Source organism: Loa loa, assembly GCF_000183805.2.
Source record: "Loa loa unplaced genomic scaffold supercont3.1, whole genome shotgun sequence".
Lineage (NCBI taxonomy): Eukaryota > Metazoa > Nematoda > Chromadorea > Rhabditida > Onchocercidae > Loa > Loa loa.
The window spans coordinates 718735-743131 of NW_018108181.1; the positions used below are offsets into that span (position 1 = coordinate 718735).

A 24397-nucleotide genomic window follows, 5' to 3' on the forward strand; every position below is an offset into this window, starting at 1 on the left:
AAAAGAGTACGAAGAAATCATTAAAAAGAAAAAGTTTCGAAAGCAAAGCATTTCACTTCAATCTCAGGCTTTTTTTTGATGTAAAATTTTTTGATATAAAATTATGCCTTCATACAGAAAACCACTAACAACTATACAAAAGGATAGACTGGACTAGAACATTTTAGCCACTCACGTTAAACATAACCATGTGACGTAATGGCATGTGCTTGTATTACCCTTAGTTTATGCAATAAAAAAATGCCACCAAACCAAGCTAACTCTCCGTTACTTCCCTCATCGCGCCATTTTACGCCTCACCGTCAAATGACATCATAAGCTTTTGATATTGTGGGATCACATTTTCATTCCGGTTGGAACCATTGTCATCCAACACACGGTCTCGATACAGTTACTTGCGTATGTACTGTTCGATTTCTTAGTTTCGACTTGGTATTATTTAGGCTTGATTTCGTCTAGTCTCTGGCTTGCAGCAAAGATTACATGAACATCCACCTGTTTTCACCATCTCTGTTCCAATCTTAATTATCTTCTTGGAGCACAATGTTCTGCAAATGACTTTCAAAAAAAAAACTCGGAACAAAAAGGCTCTGTGAGAATGTACCTTCGTGTGTCATCCGTGGAGGTGAGGTTAGTTATATCGGGAATGACATCAATACTGTCTACAATAAGTCACAGTGAATTGGGATATCAATCAATTAAACAGTTGGGAATAAGGAAAAATCAAATAACCGTAGAACGCTAGTAAACTTTTATAAAACTTCGAACTCGGGCTCCTTCCAATCGAACAAACGCAACAATCTGTGGTTTATTTTCATTTCTGAACTGTCATTGTTGAGATTTCGTAAATTCTCTCCTTTAACGGTTCTTCGTGCGTCTTTTCATATTGAAATTTTTTAGTTAGTTACTTTTGATAATCGACATATTATCAATGGAGAATAGAGTTGAAGTGATTTTTAAATTCAAAAAGTCCGTAAAATAATTTTATATTGTGTATTACTGAAAGTAATCTGGTGTATAATTGGAATGTCTGTCAGAGGTCGGACCTGTGTAGTCGTGTAAGTTTGAAAATTTGAAAAAACTGTAAGCGAAATCGAGATTCAAATGCAGCCTCATGTAGAAAGAAGGGCATTTGTTGAGGGCATTTGAAACTGCCAGTCAATATCTATATCTGCTATTAATCATTAGACAAAACATAGCTGTTATGTTTCTTCAAGCACTGCTTACTGTTCATGCAACTTTCAGATTTTTCTTTCTCTTATAAATAGAAGGGTGAGGTAAGGAATGACAAATGGAATTTAAAAGCGTAGTCATATCCCAGTTCATTATGTTCCTCGAATAAAACAATTGCACTAGCAACTTGGCAAACGTAGAGTATTGCAGCATAGCACGTTGACACTTAAATGAGTGCACTTATCATTATTGCCATTAAAGGACATTCCGACAACATATCATTCAATTCATTACTTAATATTTACGATTATTATTAACTCATGAAAATTTTCAGTGACTGAAACTCTATTCACGTAAGCATACATTAATTTTGGAGGAGCTAGAAACAGAATGGATTATGATTTTTCCACGTTGGGTGCTTTAATCGATTGGTAATCTGTTTCATTGCCATATGCTACCATATTTTCAAATCTCTAAATGAATAAGGACTTTAATGAAATCAAAATCAGTTAAAACGAAATCATGCTAGCCATAATTTTCCATATTTTAGCAGATTCCATCTATTTCATTTTCGATATCAAACACTTCGGCATCATCATCCATTAACAAAGGCTTGATATGACCCTTCATCCGAACTGTGAAACGAGTCGACTCGGGCACTGCCGTTCTATCAATGTTGTAAACCAAATGGTCAGGCCCTTCTTCGTAGCTAAACGTTCGATATGCTAAGATGTCTTGAGTGCACTCCAAGAAGCATAGTTGGGCGCGTGATTCTATATAGATTACATCGCCACGCCTCACAGTTAGGAATTTTTGTCTTTCTCGTTTTGCATAATAACTTTCGATAGTGCCTTCACCCTCCACCACTAACATAATACTACCGCATTCTAAGCTTGGAATGAATACTGGTGGCGCTTTTGCTGTGGCTGATGATGGCGATGATGGCACCTGAAATAGCATGAGAAGACTAATGATGATAGCACCTGATGTAGCATAAGACTTGCCATAATATAACATAATAGAAAATGTTCAAATTAAATATGGACTAATTAGTTTTATATCCAAGTCGAAATAAAATACAGATAAATCGCATGAAAAAAAGATATGCTGCAAAAAGCTATAGAGCTTCTGGATAGAGAAGCTTGAAAACGTATGCATTTTATTCCAATTAATATTAATTAGCTCGTCCTTAATTTTAAACCATTCTTGATCACCCTGATTTTGGATTAATTTCTCCAGCGATGTTTAGAGGATGGCAGCTCTACTTTTAATTCATTTTTTCATTTTCTATTCATTCTGAAGAAATCTTTTGTGCCATAAGGACACTATTCATCCATCACTACAAAAAGGATTTTTCCGAGAAGTTATCGTCCACTTAAATAATAATGAACAAGAAGAAAATTTTGAGAAGGATAAATTTACTTTAATTTCATGAAGTGTAAAGTCCTCGCAATCGGGATCGTAAACACGAATATGTGGGAAATTTTTTAAAACAGCTGGAGATACAATATAATATGACGGATCGGTCATCCGGTAGTTTAGAACTTCGCACAAAGTATCAATATCGATGAATTTTGATGTACATGCTGCTCGAATTGTGTTGTTCGAACAACTAACACATTCTATACATTCTGAAGAACAAATGATCATATCCATCCAGTCAATCAGTAAAATCTATAGGTACACATAAAATTCTATGATGCAAAAATTATATCTGTAAGATAAACGAACCTCCGGAAAGGTAAGCATGAAGTTCTTGAGCGCCATAATAGCAACATTCTCCAGGCGATAAAATAATGTGATTTAGGAGCAGCGGTACAAAACAGCCAATGTCACCGGGGAAATCTCGAGACATTTTCTGAATTACTGCTACCGTCTCTTCATTAAGGGATCCACGTACTGTAGTTGTGTATTTTAAATTTATGTTTTTCGAAAATGGATATTCTGAATACATTTAGAGACAGGCAGGACTATTAAAAATGGTTGAAATTTTTTAACTTATTTTTTTAACAGTATTCAAAATTTCCAAAAAAAATTCTTGCATGGTTCCGATTGTAGATTCCTAAACTATTAATGATCATTTTCTTTTCAAATTATGGTAGGAATCAAGTATTAGCAGAATGAAATAGTGAAAACAGTTGGAACTTGGATTTCCGGAGCAATTTATCCACTGAGTGAAGAAGCCATTTTCAAATTCATTTCGAGGTTTTCAGTTCAATATAAAGTTATCACTGATAGGGATTTCACTTTTATTCTTCCTCAGTATAACTCCAAGAAACTATATCATAAAAAGGATTACTTATTTGGCCAGATCACTATTTCTGAATTCAGAAAAAACAAACTTCCACAAATGAGCTTCGTAAGGACGGAGTCGAGTAACAATTTTACTTCATCGGCGGCGTCTTTGGCATATTTCATAAATTTTTTGAAACATACAGCCAGGGCGGATTTCAGTGTTTCACACTCTTGATCGATTCGAGCTTGTGCCAGTATTTCGAATGCTTGCGCTGTATCCTCACCCATCAGTTGTTTCAGTTCTGGGAAAGCTGCAAAACGCAGTTAAATTTTCAAATATTTTAGATTTCAAACAAAGCTACTAATCTGCTAACAATTTAGTTGACGTAAATGCTAAGAACAAAAAGTAGGTTTTAAACTATTTGAAAAGATGAACCTACGCGAACAAAATTTCCAACTAGAAATTCAAAACTTAAAAACGGGACTAGGACTTTTTAATGATTGAGAAACCTTCAAAATTTGCACAAATTTGATCAGCGGGTCGAAAACCGCATAACAGTTCAAACCGAGTAAGCGCATAAGCAAGCTCTGGTTTATGGTTCCTATCGGGATAATGAACTGGATCACGGTCATTTAGCCGTGCTGCTTGCTCCTACAACAAATTCATTCATGACCGAAAGACGAGAAACTACAATGAGAAATTTGAAACTAACCTGAAGACTACGGAGTAGGAAATTCCGATTGGATTCCACTAATGCAAACTTTTGCAAAGAAACTTATGATCTTTACTCAAAAGAGATTTGAACAAACAAATCTCCCTTACCAATCTCCCTTTTCTTTCTCTAATTTTAGCTTCACTGCTATAACTAAATTTGTTCTCAGTTTAATTTAACTACTAATTCTCTTCAGTTTGAGCTTCATCAAGCATCCGAAGGACAACAAAAGAACGAACCTTTGTTGGATGAACTTGCACAGATAAATTATGCTGTATGCTCATCAGTTTCATAATAAATGGAAGATGCCTTTCAGGCGAAACTTTTCGATGAGTGATGGCTTCATATTCCGCAATATGTTGAGAAAGTTTCTTCTGAGATCGTTGGATCTGACATGGTCCATCCGGATGTGTACCCATCCACAGCTTTAATATTTCATCTTATGTCAACTTATCACCAGCATTAATTGAGACATCTAAATATATGATAGAATGATGAAAATGCAGAAATAAGTAGTTGTGATAAGTCAGACCTCAGCATATGAAGTCCTGTCATCAATGCTTGCATCGGGATTTCCCATAGCATACAGTCGGGCCACTTCACTTGCCATACCTTTTTTACCCCATGCATATGTTTGTACACAACATTTTAACTTCTCCATTTTTGTGCAAATGCTGAAATTCCAACCATTTTACTTTACCAGCAGAGAGCAATCACCGTACGATTTGTTCACAGCATATTTTCCTCTATTTATACAAAAAAAAAAAAAATCCAAAAAGCATAATTAAGAAGCCAAATCTTGTCCACTATACTTCAATCATTTACTTCTTTAATATTAAAAAAAAAAAAAAATCCCAATAACGGTAGTAATCAAGTGGAAAATCCACAAGAAAACAGGACACATTAGTTTCCATTTATGGCACTATAAACTGAGTTTCAAAAACTTCTACAATTATTTAAACCAATAAAAAATCAATTTCTGTAAAATTTAAAAAAGCATGATGAATATATCTCAGATGAAAAATAATGAATCTTTTCTTGAGCAGGAAAATGGAAAAGTGATACAAATTAGTAATGTCTATATTATCCTTTCATTGCTTTAGTTACTGAAAAATCATCTAATATTTGTATCCCGTTGAGATGATTCCTCGGTCTAAGAAAGAATATCGATTAGGATTACAGTGTGACAACAAGAAGTATTAACAATTCCCGCCGTCTCTATACACACCCTGTGGACATCGAAGGCTGAATAATGAATGACTGTCACCTGCACATATAGGACATGTCATTGCTCGAGCATTCATTCATTTTCTAAATTAGATTTTACCTTCCGCGACATTTCCTTTGCTTTAATTGAAATAATGTAATGTGTGTAAATACAATGAAAGATTTGCTATGAGAAATATTAGAAACCGAAAAAGACAGAGCTAATGGACAGCACAAATTTTGCTATTAACAGATATTTGAAAAGATCGGAGCCTATGGACATTTGAGCCTATGGGATTTTGACCGGTTGAAAATCTTATAAAAGTATTTAATTTGTCAGAGAAAGCGGGGAAGGAAGAGATACAAAAAAGTGTCCAATACGAGGTGAAACGGGTAGTGCCGAAAAAACTTGCCACCATTCTTATCGTGACAATCTCCGACAGTCAACGTTAGATGAAATATGAGGGTTAAGAGATGCAAAGCAATGGAATCCTTTTGTCCTCTTGCACCTTACCTCCTTTAATGTTGCGCAATTACCGATTAAGATGGCAGTTTGGAATCTTCAAGATTCCAATTTCAGATCAATTATTAAAATCAAATTGTCACTTTGCAATTAATTACCAAATCGATTGTTTCGAACAACAATAATTTCTGCATTTCGAAATTTTTACGAGAAGTATTTCTTGTTTCAAGAAGAAATTAAGCAAGTGAAATCGCCAGCAAACGTTTCGGAATTTAACGCAATAAATTTGGCACATTTGGTCAAAGTACAGCATTTTAACGTAAAGGAACAGAACTTATTGAGACTCCGCTTATTTCAATAATATAGTTGCTTGAACAGTCAAAAACTTCAAATTTCTAAACCTCAAGCACAAATCCTTCCACTCCCTTCATTCGTTAACATCCTAACTTCAAGTTATATTTCCTTACTTACTCACTGGGTTAAGCTTCTCGAGAAATCAAAAAGCTAGCATATGTTTGAAATGTTTTCGAATAATCTCAAGGGTCCTGAAAATGCTCATTAAAAAAAAAAAATCCTCTGTGATTTTCAACGAAAGTAACTGTCAGTGCATTTTTCCTAAGAGAGATTTCCTAAAATTTTTCTTAAGAGATCATTCAGACTAATTTTGAGAAATTCCAAAAGCTCACCAAAAATAATACTTAGAATATATTTGGGGACAATTATATGATTTTTTCTAAAAAGAATGTAAAAATAATCATGGGAATAATCAGCAATTTCAGAAAGGAAGAACCATTTCAAACCAGTTCATAGTCATATAATGGCTGGAAATTAGGACAGTTTTCATGGTTGTATATATTCGATAGATGGCAGAGTATTATTGTTGGAAATCGACCAACCAGTCAATTTAATGAGAGCATGACGCTCATCTTGCTAATGTAATAATCGACTAATCAAACCGATTTCATGTTCTCTTGTTTAAATGATGGACAATAATGAATCATGACAAAGGTGAAAATGGCTTTAATATCCAATTCTTCTGTACTGTTTATGCATTTTGCTACGTCGAAATTATAGTCATCTGAAAAAATACAGTGGTTTACCATTTCAACTATAGAAACATATATGCCGAACTGTCGTTGTAGGGAGCTGAATTGTGCACAAAATTTATTCACATTGATGTGGAAATTTTTTAACAGACCTTGGTAGTGTCAAAAAAAAATGAATTGACTGGAAAAATAACAAGATGAATTTATTAAAGAAAAGCTATGCATATAAATGTTTAACTGTATTCTGAAAACTAAGACAAATGACGATGTGGATACTATTATGTCAGTGCTTGACTTTTAACAGTAAAGAACAAAAAAAAAAGAAAATGTAAACAGCAATTACGAAGTATTGTTTAGTCGAGATAGGGACGTGGACACCAATCGGGATTTGATATTCTTCTTCGAGCCAAATCTATGGGTTTAACTCCGGATACGTCACGCCGCAGCATGAACTCTCGCACTTTCCACCTCAATGATAATCGTTTTTTCTCACCTGGAGGAGGATTCTCCAGCCAGCCTTTCTTGTATAATTCATATTTTTTCACAGGATCATGTCGAAACTGCACTCCACCAGGAAGTGGGTGCAGAACTGGCCGTATAGCTGGAAATATCGAAGACTAATCACATAAATTTACAGAAAGACTGAAAACTTTTGAGAAGAAAATGAAACAAAAATCGAGTAAATTACCAGGATCCACAGCAATCAGTGCGCTGTCTGTTTTCGCCTCATCGGCATGTTCTATAAAACTGATTAAAAATAAAAATTTATCAAAGTTTTATTTTACTCATTCTTGTGTTTATTTCTTCATTCCCGGTTAAAATTCATGGAAGTTCATTTGGTATATAATAGGTTTAGTTAACAAAAAAAACCGGGGCTAAAAGATGTTTATTACTCAAATAAAAATCTGAAAAAGAAGCGAAATAAGATAAAACCTAGAAAAGCTCATTCAACAAAAACAACCTTCCGCATCATTTATTGTTTGAGTAGAAGCAAAGTTCTGCTTTTCATCAGATGAAAGTGACCTTGCACGACTGCGGTATAAACTTTCCTCGAGACGATTATTCTGAAAATTCATTTACTAAATCTTCTTTCAATCCTACAAACCACTTAATTGCTTGAAATAATTTCAAAAATTACTAGGCCTTGCAAGCGACTGTTATCTTCAGTAATTTGTCGAAGGCAATGATAACCATCATCCAAAATGTTGACTATTTCATTATGATCTAATAATTCGCAGCGCTGTAAAGCCTAATTATGAAATCCTTTTTTAAAGTTACACACAGAAAAACCAAAAAATATCAAAAATTACGACATGTAAGTTGAATATAGCAAACGCTTTCTCTAATTGGCTTTTTTATCACAAATCAATTTCTTCAAAATTTAAAAAGCTTTGCATCAATTTAAAAAAATTTAAAAACCTTTCCACTAACTGATATAGAAGATCGTGCGACATTCCCCTGATTCTTATGAAATTCAAGATTTTCATACGATGGAAAGCGACGATATTGCTCCGCATAAAACAACCCCTCTTTATCATAGCTGCATGGTATGTCTAAGTAAAGAAAGAAAATTATATTTTAATTCCACCAAAAAATCGAATCGACGTTAAAGTTCTGACTTTTTGACCCGAGACCACTTCATATCATTGCAAAGCTTCAGGACAAACATTCCAAAGGATATAGATTCCAAGTATGTTTTCAAAACATACCACAACCAGCGAATTGAGTAGCACTTTTCATTAAAGAGTTGAACGACACATTTTGACCCTGTAACTGTTGCTCGTTTTCCCTTTCTAGTTCATCCAAGAATTGATCCATTTCTACAATCCTTATTCGGTACTTACAAGCAACAATGTCCCGATCCCGATATTGGTCTTTTAAACAAATCTTGCTACTAAACTAAGTGATATAAATTTACCTTTCTTGAAAAATACCAATTCTTCAGGAGAAAGATCATAACCCATGTCGTTTATTGTTGCTAATAACTCCTTTTCCGTGAATGATTCCATGGGAAAACACTACAAAACTTTTCCTACATCTCCAAAATAATATCCGTCAGTGCAGACCTCAAATTTACATTCATTTTCATCTGCTTTTCTGGGAAACTACTGCCATCTCGACAACACAAAGAATTCTACTGCTCAAAAATCCACACCCTTTCAGAAACACTCGTTTACAAAAATGTACAAATAAATTTATATATTTTTTTCCAAGTAATTATACTTATAAATCAACTATTCAAAAAATAAATAAATAAATAAATAAATAACGAAACTTTATTTCCAAAGACGCGACAAATGTACAATGCGAGGTAAAAGATGACATATTCAGTAAGGTTACCGACTAGCAAGAATTTTAGAATACCCGAATCAAAGACTTAACATAGCGGGTTTTATAACTCAAATTAAAAAGAAATAACTGCTTATAAAAGGTTCTTAAAGCACTCAGAATAATCCAAATTCAGACAGAATCTTTCAATTCAGTTTGAAAAATCTTTCTGGATTGCTGACACACAAACTGCCAATGAAATCATGAACGAAAATATCAGTGAGTAATGTTGCTGGTATGTATGCCATTTCGCATGCACCAGCTCTTTCGCCCAGGATGTCGGAAATTATTTAATTTGAACAGAATATTTTAATTTTATGTCTGGAGATGATGCCAAGTTGGATTTATAACTAAATGAAAGAACAGTTGAACGTAAAATATTAACATAATATAATTCCCCACAAAAACACCATAACTACAAATACACATTTAGCCAGTAAATTATATAAATATATTATCAATACGGTATAAAATAAAATTTGATAGAATGTAACTATCTGACAATTATAATGTCTGCATTCCATCTACGAACCTTTGCAATTCAGCATTTGGAGTGAGCATAGAACTAACATCCATTTCTTCAGCTGGCACTTCTTCTTTTACTTCTACACAATTCAGTCCTGATTTGTATCGTAATTTCGATATTTTTACGGTGGCATTGTCATCAATTTCGTATGAAATCAATGCGCATCCAACAACTTGCCCACCATTCAATTTCCCTGTTAGATACCAAATATTTTTCCTTATCGCTGCTGGTCCAATCGTGTTTCCATGACAGTAATACTGTCGATGTAAGATATAATCATAGTCTTGCAGTAAGTGACAAACTTGTCCGAACTGTTGGATACGTCCCGTGATCTGACCGTCTTTTACGAAATATTTCCGTGTTTTCATGTGTGCCGCGAACCTCGAAGTCCAGTACCCTAAAATGTAAAATGTTGCTAGTAATTCGAGTATATTAATTAAATCATTAAAGAAAAGAAAAAATTATGCCTTCCCCTTACATAATTCTATCTTTATTTTATTTATGCATAACACTTTCTAAAAGTCTTGATCCATCGGCTTCAAACAAACCTGGGAATAGAAGAATTTTAATGACAAATGAAGGCAAAACTAGCAATGAAAGTTTCAGTTGGCGGATTGCACTTCATTAATTAACATAACACGCAAAAGACTAAAAAATTCGTACGTTATAGCATGTACCACTCATGTCGCAGTAGATTCACATTTTATACCATGTATACATGGTGCACCCAAATTTTCCAAATTCAAATGTTAACTATCGCTTACCCAAATTATCAGATGTGAGATCCCTTAACCTGACTGCCTTCATATCGACAAGGAAAGAGATCTTTCCTCCTTCTTTCCCAAGGAATATCTTCGGCACTTTTTGACAAACGAATGCATTACTTAAACAGTAGAACTGAATAAAAGGATCAACTCGGTTAACTTGACAGAAATTATTAATTATGTCAAAGACTAAAAAGCCTTTAAAGAAGAATTAACGATACTGGTATCCTAAAAAGTGGAAAAATCACTTTAAAATGATGCACAAAAAAAAAAAACTTCACTTTTCAGGTTCCAGCAAAGTCGATATCGGTATAAGACAAACTGTATTGTAATAAATAAAACTAAATGCTGCACAGTCACTCGTAGATGCCTGTGCTCGTGGTTCCTTTGGTTCTCTTTAAAATTTTTTATTAAGCTAGAAATTCATAAGTGAAGAAATCTGACGCGAAATAACAGGAATTGACAGCAACAGCTAAATAATTGTCTCTTACTAATAATGGAAATTTTTTCTAACTTCTCATAAGAATTACCGCTACAGCGATGGTAAGGTTCAGAGGTCTTATATCACTTTCAGTTATACGAGACAGTGCAAATGACTAATGAAGAACAAAAACTTACTTGAAATATTCGGCCTGACTTTTGCTGCTAAAATTATTTTCCTGATATGCATTAGAACGATTAATCGATGGGGAAGGCCTCGTACTCCCAGCGCATCTGTCTACTTTTTTCTCCTTAAAAATCCTAAGATTATGGCAAGCATTTGAAGAAATATGCGTAACAAATGAAAAGAAATGCAAATATTTCCCCCCAGTTTAGTTACCATTATAGAAGTATCGTGCGAAAGGTCAAGTGTGAAGAAAAATCCGAAAAAAAAGGAACAAATCAAACGAAATCAAATTTACTGGTTATCAAATCAACTGCAAAGGCAAAAAATAAGTAAAGAATAAAACTCACTAAGACATCGCAGGAAGAACCAGATGACCCATTAGTATACACAGCCATATTCTCCGCAGAATACAGTAAACTATTTGGGAATGGAATGCGACTTCGAAAGTCACGAAGTTCATCGTAAAGTGGGGTCACCACATCTGTCACAACACTCCTCACCTCCCTGACCACTTCACGTACCATCTCTTTCACAACTGGTACCATCTGAGAACGTACTTCAGCAGCTACTGCTGACTTCAACTCCTCACTTATGCCAATAGGTGCTACATTTTGACCATTTACAATCTGCGCACTCAGCTGATGGATTGCAAAACCAAAATTTGCCATAAGATTATCTGAAGATGCCGCCCTTTATTTACATAATTCACTGGTGATCATATAAACGTTTTAAAGTCACTCCCTCACGTATTATATTTCTTCCAATTTTGAGAGGGTTTTAAATTAGATTCTTAAAACAGAATTACAATGTAATGGAATATTCAACAGTGAAGAGACAGACAAACTAGTCAACAGTGGGTGTGTAACCCAACATTACCAAGTGATCACATCCTGATCAGGATGACGAGAGTGGACGGAAGACAAGTGTGATCAAGCCAGAATAGAAGCCAATAAGGGTAGTCCCTCCTCATCGTAATAATAGAAGATGTGGTATGAATTGAGAATAGTCTGGAGGGTGGTGGTTACGGGATAGGATCTGAAAAGGGACATTACCTTTGTGGGGTGTCATCTTATCCCAGCCACAGCCATTACTCATCCAACCGTTCTGCGATTTCCGCCAGTTAAATGCCTTCTGAAAATACCTTCTGAAAATAATACTACCCTCATACACGGCATACCGATGCAGCGTATAAACACGCAGATACTACAGTGGTGCACACTCTCACAACATAGCCGAAGTCATGCATTCGTGTACACACACATCCTTTTAGTGCTTCATCCGAGAACAAACAAACACGCCCCACGCTTACCACTGCATAAACTACAACACACACACGAACATATACATACATACATACATACATACATGCATATATGCATACGTACACACATATAGATACATACGCACATACATACATACATTCATTCGCTCATGTACATACACACACACATACATATATACATACATATATACATACACACATACGTGCATACACACATACATACATACACGCATACATACCTACATACAGGCATACATACATATATGCATATATACATATATACATACACATACACACATGTATACATATATACATATACATACACACATGCATACATATATATATATATATATATTATGCATACATATATACATACATGCATACATACATACCCATATACATACATACATCATCAGCGGTACTAAACACTTTACTGGCGGCCAAAATCGATAAGGATATAGTGGGATTTAATGTTTATTGGAAGTGTCTGTGCGAATTGATTAGAGAACAGTTGAGTTTAATTAAGATGGAGAGATAATTGTGGGGGTGATAATTAGTGGAGAGTTATTTGCATAGGTGATAGTGGGTACAAGGCACAAGAGAAATGACATAGCAATAACAGATGGGGACAAAAAAGTCTATTTCAAGAACGCTCCATTCGGCGACATGGAATACTACAATGATAGATGGCTGTCTCTCGTTTTCGTCACTACATTTGCCATAGCTAAGCATATATCTATCTGATAGTTACTGCATTTCACTACGGGAGATATATCTGACAGATAGATGGGCATCCCAATCAAACAAGCAGGAAATCGGTAAATGTCTGTATGCACAGTAGCAGTATAACAACAAATTCCTATATATTGACATTAAATCATTACTTCCGACTCAACACGCCGTAATGCATGGAATAGTTGTATGAGGAAAGCTCTTTATACCACACAAAAATCAAAAGGGAATAAGGTGACACACAAGAAATACAATGACAGCACAACAAACAATATCAGCTAAAAGAAAACTCTTCAAGTGGCTGTATAAAGTATGAAAAGTGAAGTAATAAACAAATTATGACCACTTCTATCGCCCTAAAATTACTTATATATCCCACAGCTTATTTAATCGATGTATGAATAGCGTAATTTAATGCCAGCGAACAGCGTAATTTCAGCAATGGGGCCTTTTCCATGCGATATACCGAGATCAGGGCTCAGAACTGTTGGATTAGTCTTACTTGACCACGAAACAATCTTACTCGACCACAACACAAAAGTCATTGTCATTCTTGTAATTACTGACCGTAGTATATTATAATTGGCTATGCAATATTTTCAGTGTCACGAATTTCTCGATATTAGCTAGATCTACACTCCTGCATGATAAATATAATCGAATCGATTACCATTTTACAAACACACGATCAGTTCATGATGCTTTAAACTGTTACAAGTGAAAATGTTTAATTACTTAACACGTTAAGCAGCAAGTCACTATATAGACTAGAACGATTTACCGTCCTCTCATGTAGCAAAGTATGTGTCATGTGTTGATCTTCATATATACTTAAAAAATGAAACAAAATCTTCCTACTTTAAATAATCATCATAAACAATTTCCTCAAGTACAGATTTGCTATGCAGATCCAAAGGTGCGATGTCGAAAAATATCATCAGATGATCCCCGCGTCTTTGAGTATGCAGTGCCGACAGAACCGTCTCATTGCCGAATATTTTATTCACACTTCGGCCACCAACGCGACTCTACAACGTTCATTAAAAGATCCGGATCTTAGTAAATTTCTTAAAAATTTTCATTCTGAAAAAATAGAACTTTTGAAAAAAAATGAAAGTTTTGAAAAACTTTTGGAACGGAACTTTTGCTTCGGAAGACTTTTAACAAATAGTCATCCAATAAAAATGAATGCTTAATAAACAATATCGACAAATAATGTATTCCTATATGCTGTGTAAAACATAAGTATACAAAAGTCGTTGAAAAGAAAAGAAAATTCTTTTTTAAAACCTTACATAGACATAAAAATGTTCGGGTCGCTGTACAACACTTGCACAGGACTGCTGTATTGAAGAGGAAGTAATAGTATTTTCAATAGAAAAATCCTTTGACCCCTCAGATGAATTTTTCTGTTGCCTTTCTCGATACTCGGCACTACACACTTGATATAGGAATTCACCAAGATGTTCCACTGCAAGTGAAAAGGAACCAGAAAGTATGGGAGTATCGCCACTGTTCAGTTTGTCTAGTAAACGAAGGTTGGCTTAACAAACAAGCTCTCATGAAAGATGTCATAACTTTGACGTAAAACGAAAAAAAAAAAACAGATAATTGTTCAATTAAACTTTCAACGATCAAAAAGATACTGGTAGTATCCTCTCTTGTTCGAATATAACGTCGATTTAATAACGATGACGCCACGCTCGGCCGTTTGAATAGTGATTTTGCAGGTAACAACTCGGCTTCAATCTCAATAAATTCACCATCTGTACGTGTAACCGCAAAATCAATATCTTCATCCAGCTGGAAATTTTTACATTACCAAACAAATTGTTTTGATAAAAGTAACAAAACTAGATCAAGCATGGGATGTGAAACGCAAATAATAAGCAACATAAAATAATCTGAAGCTATTTAAAACGCAGAATGTATACAAAACTTACTCGTCTTTCCAGTTGTTCGCCCATCCCTTCATCAGGAGTTAAAGGTGATGACGGATTTTCAGCAAGCCATTTGTGCATGCGATCTTTTAGTGTACATGCATTAAGTGGTGGTACAAGAGGATGACCATCCTGGATAAATCTTTCATAGTGAAGTTCCAAAACATTTCACACAGCATATTCAACATATCTCACAATATCTTTCCCTGATGATCCTTGGTGGACATTACTTACCACATTGGCAATAGAATTTGGTAGCGTAGGAGCCGAAATACTGCTTGACGAGTCAGACGTATCCGTCGTATCAGACGTATTAGTGGTCGAAGAGAGAGAATCAGAATCTAAAATAATTAGATATTACTTCATACTCATTTGTGTTTTATTTTTCACATAAATATTTTTTCGCTATGCAACAAAGAAAAACCTGTATTGCTGCTTGAAATATCTCGATGCGAATGAGCTCGTGAACTAATCCTGCCATTAGCTGCTACAAAAAAGCTTAATTATTGCTGTAATCTTCTTCAGAAATCTTATAAGCAGAATATATCATGCTAGTGTTCCAATTTTCCAAAATCCTTTCAGAAAAGTGATGTTGACCGAAAAGAATGCTCTCCTAATCCTCTAATGACTTGAGTCAAAATTTAGCAAGTCTATTTCCTCCCATAGTAAAAAACCGAAAAGTTACAATTTCAGTAAGAAACTGACCACTGACAAGGTTGACAATACTGCTAGCAGAGGTATGTGCCCCAGAAACCGATTCATCGTGTCTGAATAAATGATTTTAAAATAAGGAAAAAATAATATGGTACCAACAGCCAAAAGAGTTGAACCTTGCATGCAAATCGTTCTCATCGCCTTCACCACTGCCTTCTGGCGAATTACTATCAGGAGAATTATAGTAAGAACGGTCATGAACATCACTGCGAGGGCGCCGTTTTCTTTCTGAAGCAAAATTGCTGATTTTGAAAAATATTTTAAATATAAGTGTATTCAAAATAATGGGCTGCTCTGAAACGAACTTTCATAGTCATATGAGCCTTGTACACGCTGGCGGCGATTAGCAGCTTGCGCTTTCATGCCTGCTTCAATACTCTTTTGTAATGCTTCTACGTTACTCTGTTGATGAAACATTTCCATTGCTTTCTGTTGCATTTGTTCATAAATTTGTCGATCTGGCCAAATCTTCAATGATAAATCTATAGTAGTGCAAATGATCAAAGAAAAAATTAAAAGATCCAAGCTATATGGAACAAAAATTTCAAACAGTTCTTTAATACAAAATGTATGAAACAACAGCCAACTTTATTGATTAATGCATCAAAGTTCGGGTCAGGACGAAGCGATCGTTTAGACACTAATTTTTTCCGACACGTAGGACATTCCTTGTTACCTCGGAGTAACGCAGTCGTGATACATTCGCTGCAAAATCGATGCAAACATTCCTGCAAATTATCCAATACGATAGATTATACAAGTTAAAGAAATTCAAAATTCCTAAATGTTTCGAAATGTTGTAAACCACGATGAAAGCTATGATACAAAGCAGCTTTGCATTAATTATTAGTTTAAATGAAACTACCAAAATTTTCAGAAACTGAAGTAGTTTAAATACTCCAAGCTTAAATCAAAATATGACTTTTGTTGTCATCGTTGTTGTCAACAAATCTAGACATATTGGACAACATAATTCAGATGAAAGCATTCGCGTACTGATTCGTATTTCCGTTAAATCCGAAATGGCTTTATGTGGACGTCGGTACTGCAAATGGAAAAGAGAACTGGATAAAATTTTCCAAACAAATTAATGGGAAACGAAGCTAATATTTTTTTGCGTCGAACTATTAGGAAATATATTTCTCTGAGTGGTATTGAAGGTGCTACCTGTTAAACAAAGTCGCTAGATAACAAATGAAAAGTGAAGGAAATAATTTTTAGATTCACAATCAATTAATTCTGATTCAGCTGTTTTTGATCGTTTGTGTGCAACTAAACCTTGTCTCATCCTTTCTATTCATGAGATTCAGATATAAGTGAAAGTAAAATAAGACGATACCCGGTCATATTCGGTGAGTTCAAGAGTTTTTCCGCCAGTTACTGTATCAGGTGCACTGCCGTTATTCATAGTTGATGGCGGTGATGTATTCCGCAACAAAGTTGCTCAATCCATGCAGTTAATGAACTGATATCTACAAGGACAAAAGACTTTTAACAGAATTCAGTAGTTTAACTTCCTCTTTCATCCTGCCCTGATGATAGAAAAAAAAATTTTTTTGGGGTTGTCAGAGGCCATGGTGCTACCGCCGTCACAACTGCAAAAGTATAAGTTCCATTTGAAAAGAGTATGAGGATTGTTGAGTTTCTCTAAAAATTTTAGAACTTAGCACAGAGCAACAAAAAAAGTCCTCGGTCCAGCTGGACCACCGACAGAAAGTTCCATCATATTCCACAGAACGTCAACCAACCATTTTCCCACCTCAATACACATCCAACCGTGCATTTTTACTGAACCCGACCACTCATTCTGACCCATTAAATAACAAAACGGTAACGTTCTTCCTTGTGTCTGTGAACTACATCGGGTTGTCCACTCCGTCACAAAGTCATCCCTACTGAGATAATGCCAAAGACACGTTCCACACCACAAGCGATTAACCCTAAGCTGTCTCCTAATGACACCTGAAGGAGTAGTAGGCTTGGGCACGCGATGCAACTAACGGTGCGAATACCTCCGCGGAGGTACTGTATCTCGGCGTATGCTGAGGACGCGTTGTTATCGTCATTTTCTTTTTTTTTTGAAATTTTACGTAATGATCCGTGTTTTTAAGATGTTTAACAGTATCACCTGATTTTATACTTATTATTATTAATATATGACGACTGGTTTTTGATGCGATACTTTCTAGCAATTAATACTTCTACCAGATACTTCTATCAGGTTATCGTTACATCTTGGTGCAGGAAGAGATGATTTTAGCGCAAAAATACTGCTCAAAGCTTTAGGTAAGCAAAGAAAAGATTCCGGCATGTTTACTTTCATATACTTTATAGTTGAAGCGAATGGCAACAAATGTAAAAATACAAATAGGTTTGACGGATAATATTTTTGGGAATTCGAAGATTGCGCGACTTTCGAAAGGTGGTATATATTGATGGGGGTTCTGTTCGAATAATCCTAGTGAAACATTGAAGGGAGTGTCTACAAATTCCTCATCTGATCGTCTGATCACTTTTTCATTTGTTTTTTAAGTTTTCAAATGTTGAATTCTGTTCAACAGTTTCACAGAGACGCATGAAGACATTCCGTTTCAGCAGCATTATCACCATCTGATGTACGTTAGTCGTCATCGTGAAGGGTGAAGCTGATATTCGGGATCGAAGCATTTTTTGTTTTCACTTTTTGGTTTTGTCGCAATGAGATCGAACGAGCCAACCAACAAGAAAGAGGAAGTGGAGGAAGTAGTAAAAGCGACGAAAAGAGATGAAACGAAGAAAAATGATTCAGATGACAAGAAGAACAAAGAGAAGGTTTCTACTGATCATTTATTTCAGATCATTTATTGACAAATCTGGATACCAATGTTTGGAATCGCTGCACATGCACGCTCTCTCATACGACTTGCGAATTATTGCCATCGAATTTTCATTCTACTTTTGCACCTTCCACCATTATTCGCACGAAATGTAGTTGCAAGAGGAACTGCTACTGAGTTTCAGAATTTTCCCCCTATTATTGCAAATAGGTTAAATACGCTGTGGGACACTACTCGCACCATTTTGCGTCGATGTTATTTGTATTAAAGCATTCTTCAAAAACATTTTCAAATAAATTATGTTTACAGCGTCGAGATTCCGTAACAGGTTCAACTCTGGATACAAGTTCATCATCAAACAGTTCTGTTGATTCGGATGAAGTTGACGCGACGGAACACAATGATTCGAAAAGTACAATGATTTCCGAAAAATTAAAACTGCAAGTGGATAGGTGACTTTACACATTGGATTCTGCATTGTAATATTTCACTGAAGTCGTCAGAATATTTGCCTGACAGTGGGCTAGAGAGCTCATGATGTGAAATGCTTCGTTCTCTTCATACATTGGTTAGACCATTAACTGTTTGAATTATTTGGTCATAGCTTATGGAGGTGTGCTACGAAACGTTTTCTCGACAGTGCGAAACTTCTGAATGAAAAAAAAAAAATCATTTCAATTTATTTGTGGCTGGAAGCAGAGTGATTGAGGCAGACAGTGCTCCAGTAAAATTTCATATTATCAAAGTTTGCTTTCAGATTTGTATTTTCACGCTTTTTAAAATTTAAGTCATAAAGTTGATGATTCTGTCAGCAAAGCGATGAATAGAGTCTCGACAATTTCAAATGCGGAGTCAGGTAAAGTACCTAAATCAGTTGTCGAATTCAACAATGACAGAAAGAATAAGCAGCTAATGAACATGGATAATGCTGCAGATGAACGGAATGGTTTGTTTTCCATGGGTGCAAGTATTAATACTAGAATTTAGCTCCGAGTGAAGTTGCAGTTTTGTAAACGAGTGACCTAAAAGCGCTGAAAAGTTTCAAGTGATTCCAATCATGTTAGCAGTAAAGTAATATTGAAAATCTCATTGTTTTACTAGGCCCAGACAGCAGTGCAAAGAAGTCAAGGAAGCGCAATCGGAAGCAAGGTAGAAAAGTGAGTAATTTATTTTGCTTTTATTTTTTAAGAAGAAAATTGGACCCTTTGCTTGTTCTTTCTTTCCGTCTTCCATAAACACAGACGATATGATGCATCCATTTCCAATGAGAAATTTATTTCAACACTGTTAACCAGTCGTTTAAGGCTTAATTTAAATTCATTTGATTATCCAAAAAATTTTTTTCAGAACAAACGGGATATCCTGTCCGATCAAAATGAAAGGAATCTTTTATGCGCCGTCGATGAAAGCACAAAAAGAGGAACATTAGGGGTTGGTTATTGGCTGTGTTTTGCAAGTTCTAACTCCAACGATTTCACAAGAAATTCAAAGATCTCGCATATATTTTAGGAAATTCATCTTGGAAACCAAGTTTTATTACTGATTTGTCAAGAGAATTGGAAATAATCAGTTATCACTAATCTCGTACATTGTAAACAATGATTTTAGTCCACTCTTGATTTAATGAGTACTTCCCAAGTTTAGTTACAATGACTGAAGAATATCAGAATTGTACTGCATACGAGATATAAGATGATTGTTGATTTTGCTGAAATACGCAGTATTTTTGTTTGTTATATGCAGAATTCTATCTCATTCATAATTATTATATTGAAAAAATACCCGAAAAATCATTAATTACCATTTCATTTTTTCATATTTTTAAATAAAAAGTATTTTGTAATTTTCATAAATACCTTAACTTTGCGAAATAATTTTAGGCACCGAAAGATGGTGTTATGGCCATTTGCCCAAAACTGGGATCTTGGTTTGATTTTATCTTCATTTGCTCGATTTTTGCAAAAGCTTCTTTATATCCGGAAAGTTAACCCCATTCTTAATAAGCGACATTCTGACTGGTTGCTAGATTCGGAATTTTCAGGACGACAAAAAATGAAGTTATAAACATTGATGGAATGGAGACATCGAATTTGTTGTATATGACTGACACTAGTAATAAGGTAGGTTGATATTCAGGACACAGTACATATATTGAAATTATAGGACTTTTTGGTAGTCTGCCATTTTTCTGCCATGCTGAATTTTTTCAGTAATCAATTTTATTAGTGAAATATCATACGCTAGTGATAACGAGGACAACTTCGTCTTGAAATCTTTTCTTGTAATTCTCGTCATCCATTTCTATTACTTACATCACAGTATACTATGCACGGCAATGGTGCTTTGATAGCTTACTGAAACTATTTCTAGACACAGCCAGGAGTTCGGATTTTATGAGGTTACACTCTACCAAATAAGGGAAACGAAACCTCCATAAAATCAAGCATATTTGCACATCATCAAATATGTACTATCTTTGTTGTGCTTAATACGAATTTTGAAGTCATTTGCTGCTTCAGTTATTTTTCCACAAGTGTCTTTAATTGCATTTCCAGAACATCATTTTAAGTTTCAGTTTGCCCAGCGTTTCACTCACTGGATACGGAAGTTTTATATCGCAACTGTTGATGGTGATATCGAGGAATTTATGATTATGTTCACCTGCATTTTGCAAATTTTAAAGAATACTGGTAGTGAATATTGTAAGCGTTTGTCTGGATATCAGTTGAAGGAGCATGTGATGAACGTTAGTGATAATCTTGATAATTAATATGCGGGTTCAGATAGAATCATGTAGAGCTGTGTTCGTGCTTATAACTTTATGCAGCACTTACTTGATTGACTGAATACAGACATGAATGGAAGCCTATATAATTTTAATCTTATCTCACGGTATTAATAGTAAAGTCATCAAAGAACGAAACTTCTGCTTTGATAAGTCAGACCACTAGACTAAAGCTGGTATATGGGTACGAAGCTTTGTAGCATTTACTATATGTATTCATTGCTCTTCCAGTGAAACATTTTTTATTCAGTATCGCAAATTTGTTTTAAATTTATTTTCCGACGAAATCAAGGAATACAAATGTTTAATTTTTCAGAATGTTGTCTGTGTATTCTTCAACAAATCAGAAAACACATCTATTTTACATCTTCTTGCACCAACAAAAAATACCGACCGTCCATGTAGTTTGAGAAACCATGGTTACTGCAGGTTTAAATCATTTTCCAATTTCCTTAACAATGTTTTCAAAGTAAGGCAGTTTGTTCCTTGCCATAGTTTTTAGTGGCTGAAACCAGTTTATTTTAAAAGTTTTTATAGCGAAGCATGGAAAATAGGTTCCATAGTTAGTTTTTGTACTACATCTTACCGCTTGACGCTTGATGGTAAAAAAATGGTCATCACTTACAAGTGGTGCTAATTTTACTCTTGTCTAGTGAGGATATCCGATCTAATTTTTCGAATTATGTTACCGTATAAAGATGAAATTGATTTTTACGAATCTCTTTCAGATTGATTAAAATAATTTTGAATATGTTACCGTGGAAAAGTCGGAGAATTTTACTTGCTACATCCACAAAAAGGACAGGAAAAACTGCCTTACATTTGGCAGCTGCTACAGGGCAGCCATGTCAAATGCAAGCTTTGATGGATTTTGGTATGCACTTCGTCCAAATGAATTTGCTGCAAGTACTTGTTTATTATAAGTGGCGCAGAGAATAGGATGGGAAAATCTTTTTCATCTTCCAGAATACAAGCCTTTGGAAGTAGACAACACTTTATAAACTGTTTTAAAGTGGAAAGGATCGTTTTGTTGATTTTCTGAATGTTTATTGACTCAGTGATATCATGCGACGAATAGCATTTGAAAGTTGGATAACAACTCTTGAAATATTGGCGATAATTCTTCAGGAGCCTGGCCAGATTTCTTTGATCATTCTGGACGTGCACCAATACACTACGCAGTTATGAGGAATAATTTAGAAATGGTACGTTTCGTGTCGATGACGTAGCAAAAGTTTTTCCATCTTAATTATCTAAAATAATTTTATGGGTTTTTCCTTCAATTTTAGTGGCATTATGATTTTTAAGTAGTGCATTTCATCTTTTTTTCAAAACTCTAAAAGTCTATTGTAGAATAACAAATAGCTTAAAATAAAAAGTTATGCCCGACTAAAATTGTTATAAACTGTTTCACAGCGAGGAAATTTATTCGTATTTGTTGGAAGAGAATGAGTAGCTTCATTGCAGGTGAAACTGCTTTTGTGGTATGGAGCGGATATATCATTAAGAGAGCGTTCGGCGACACCACTTCAACTTGCAGGCTATTTACCAACAACTACATTGGTATGTTTCGTTTCATAGGTTATGCTTGAATTCTGTTTATTGGAATTTTATGATGGAATAATATTAAAGAATGGAAGATAGAAAAGATAATTAGCGATTCCAGATATGTGAGTACCTACATGCACGAGTTAATGCATTGGAAAAAATATTTATGCAATGGATCAGGAAATATGTGAGGGGTGTTTGGACACCCGTATGTGCTATTTCCGATTTGCATTTTGCAAGGTTGTCAAAAGCATGTGATTCAAGAAGAGATGCATCTCGGAATTTTACAACCAAAAATGTGAGTTTTATTTGAAATTCATTTTTCCAACACTTATCAATAAACTGACTTTTTCCAACACACTTTTTTATTCGCCACTGCTTAGTCGTAGTTTCTAGTATATTATTTTACATAAATGAATCTCAGGTCGAATACAATGGCATTTTCAAGTTAGTATGCAATAATCTTATATATAAATGCTGTATGACACTTTAGGGATCTAAGTTCACTATTTTTTCTAATTAACACACTTTTTCAATATATTAAACTCATCGTTTTGTCTAATCAACAGGTTTTTTAGCGTAAAATTCATATAAATATTTCGGGGACGCGCAATGCCAACCCGCAGCTCATGAAATGTCCACTAATGGTAAGTCTTCTTGGACTGAACGTTAAAAAACTTCATGTGTATTTTCGATACACATGCTTAGATAATAATTGTTTTACACTGTCTGTTTAGTAATTTAAGGCAAATCTTTTTAGTTACTTTTCATTGTACCAACGTTCTATAAGAGGGAAGACAGAATAGCAGATGCTTCCAATCCACAGATATTCTGTGCAAAACTGCAAAATGTAAATGGCTTTGTTGTTAAATTACTTCCATCAAATCCACTGTAAGCTATTTACTATTTGTTTTTTCTCAGTCAGGATATTCAGTTATGCAATCTTAGAAACTAATTCATTTTGTTATGCTTTTATCGAATTATCAGTTTTATTTTCCAATTCACATAATATTCTAAATGTTTAAGGAAATATTGCAGAAGTTACACCAGTTTATGATTGCAAAATTATTTTTATCTTCATTTTCAATCATTAGTCGATGTTTCAGACTAAGTTGTTCAAAATGGAGTATTGGCATCAGATCAGCCCTTGAAAAACCTCATAATGGGTATTTTTACGTATATAAACTGCCAGAAAATATTGAAATCGGTAAGTTACATTGTAAAAGTGTGTCATTTTTCTGGAGCATGTGAAGTTCTAAATTGAAATTCGTAATTTTCTAGATTCATACGCACTCCACTTGATGGTAGAATTAGAAGAGCTACGTTTTCAAGCTCCTCACATAACGCTCGCAATACAGGCTTTTGCATGTGGTCCACCAGACTTAGAGCATTATAACGAACTACGAGGCCTCGTAACTCATTCAAACAATAAGGCGAAAATGGACTGAAGTTTATATATATATATATATATATATATATATATATATATATATATATATATATATATATATATATATAT

General features: G+C 34.7%; 7 protein-coding genes across 10 annotated transcripts; 2 read left to right on the top strand and 5 right to left on the bottom strand.

The window, feature by feature from the left end:
• Positions 1–1719: 1719 nt before the first annotated feature.
• On the bottom strand, positions 1720–4782 carry LOAG_01312 (phosphomannose isomerase type I; the record flags this gene model as incomplete). Its single annotated transcript, XM_003136851.1, has 7 exons — positions 1720–2121; positions 2596–2804; positions 2905–3072; positions 3516–3719; positions 3919–4060; positions 4361–4546; positions 4654–4782. The coding sequence occupies 7 exons, from the start codon at positions 4780–4782 to the stop codon at positions 1720–1722; spliced, it is 1440 nt and encodes a 479-aa protein (XP_003136899.1).
• A 1960-nt stretch (positions 4783–6742) lies between these two features.
• LOAG_01313 lies at positions 6743–8911 on the bottom strand (the record flags this gene model as incomplete). 2 transcript variants are annotated; one of them, XM_020445702.1, is made up of 8 exons in its annotated part: positions 6743–6868; positions 7180–7437; positions 7525–7575; positions 7798–7900; positions 7975–8076; positions 8256–8389; positions 8546–8656; positions 8755–8845. In XM_020445702.1, 7 exons carry the CDS (start codon positions 8843–8845, stop codon positions 7190–7192), a joined length of 840 nt encoding a protein of 279 aa, XP_020307553.1. In that variant the 3' UTR covers positions 6743–6868; positions 7180–7189. The 2 variants fall into 2 exon arrangements, with proteins under 2 accessions (XP_020307553.1, XP_003136900.1); XM_003136852.2 differs by lacking the exon at positions 6743–6868 and having other exon boundaries at positions 7061–7437; positions 8755–8911.
• Positions 8912–9125: 214 nt separating this feature from the next.
• LOAG_01314 lies at positions 9126–12275 on the bottom strand. Of its 2 annotated transcripts, XM_003136853.2 has the most exons (6): positions 12114–12275; positions 11409–11737; positions 11073–11185; positions 10736–10849; positions 10455–10573; positions 9126–10087 (listed from the first exon to the last, which is right to left on the bottom strand). In XM_003136853.2, the coding sequence occupies exons 1-6, from the start codon at positions 12154–12156 to the stop codon at positions 9669–9671; spliced, it is 1137 nt and encodes a 378-aa protein (XP_003136901.2). In that variant the 5' UTR covers positions 12157–12275; the 3' UTR covers positions 9126–9668. The 2 variants fall into 2 exon arrangements, with proteins under 2 accessions (XP_003136901.2, XP_020307554.1); XM_020445703.1 differs by lacking the exon at positions 12114–12275 and having other exon boundaries at positions 11409–11911.
• A 5-nt stretch (positions 12276–12280) lies between these two features.
• On the top strand, positions 12281–12772 carry LOAG_01315 (hypothetical protein; the record flags this gene model as incomplete). The annotated part of the gene is made up of 1 exon (XM_003136854.1): positions 12281–12772. A coding segment is annotated over exon 1 (336 nt), but the record flags the coding sequence as incomplete, so codon positions are not given.
• A 671-nt stretch (positions 12773–13443) lies between these two features.
• LOAG_01316 (ring finger protein 1) lies at positions 13444–17137 on the bottom strand (the record flags this gene model as incomplete). Its single annotated transcript, XM_020445704.1, has 12 exons — positions 13444–14103; positions 14371–14546; positions 14722–14878; positions 15019–15147; positions 15250–15356; positions 15440–15502; positions 15721–15782; positions 15846–15957; positions 16035–16197; positions 16317–16457; positions 16652–16774; positions 17069–17137. The coding sequence occupies 12 exons, from the start codon at positions 17135–17137 to the stop codon at positions 13930–13932; spliced, it is 1476 nt and encodes a 491-aa protein (XP_020303864.1). The 3' UTR covers positions 13444–13929.
• A 176-nt stretch (positions 17138–17313) lies between these two features.
• Positions 17314–17795, bottom strand: LOAG_01317 (hypothetical protein; the record flags this gene model as incomplete). Its single annotated transcript, XM_003136856.2, has 2 exons — positions 17314–17624; positions 17692–17795. The coding sequence occupies 2 exons, from the start codon at positions 17793–17795 to the stop codon at positions 17393–17395; spliced, it is 336 nt and encodes a 111-aa protein (XP_003136904.1). The 3' UTR covers positions 17314–17392.
• Positions 17796–17935: 140 nt separating this feature from the next.
• On the top strand, positions 17936–24326 carry LOAG_16355 (the record flags this gene model as incomplete). 2 transcript variants are annotated; one of them, XM_020449007.1, is made up of 18 exons in its annotated part: positions 17936–18015; positions 18325–18540; positions 18855–18997; positions 19358–19491; positions 19647–19702; positions 19893–19976; positions 20426–20472; positions 20587–20665; positions 21121–21291; positions 21647–21759; positions 22059–22204; positions 22459–22535; positions 22798–22893; positions 22997–23176; positions 23457–23525; positions 23639–23769; positions 23985–24085; positions 24160–24326. In XM_020449007.1, exons 2-18 carry the CDS (start codon positions 18427–18429, stop codon positions 24324–24326), a joined length of 1908 nt encoding a protein of 635 aa, XP_020307555.1. In that variant the 5' UTR covers positions 17936–18015; positions 18325–18426. The 2 variants fall into 2 exon arrangements, with proteins under 2 accessions (XP_020307555.1, XP_020307556.1); XM_020449008.1 differs by lacking the exons at positions 17936–18015; positions 18325–18540; positions 18855–18997 and having other exon boundaries at positions 19180–19491.
• Between the last annotated feature and the right edge of the window lie 71 nt (positions 24327–24397).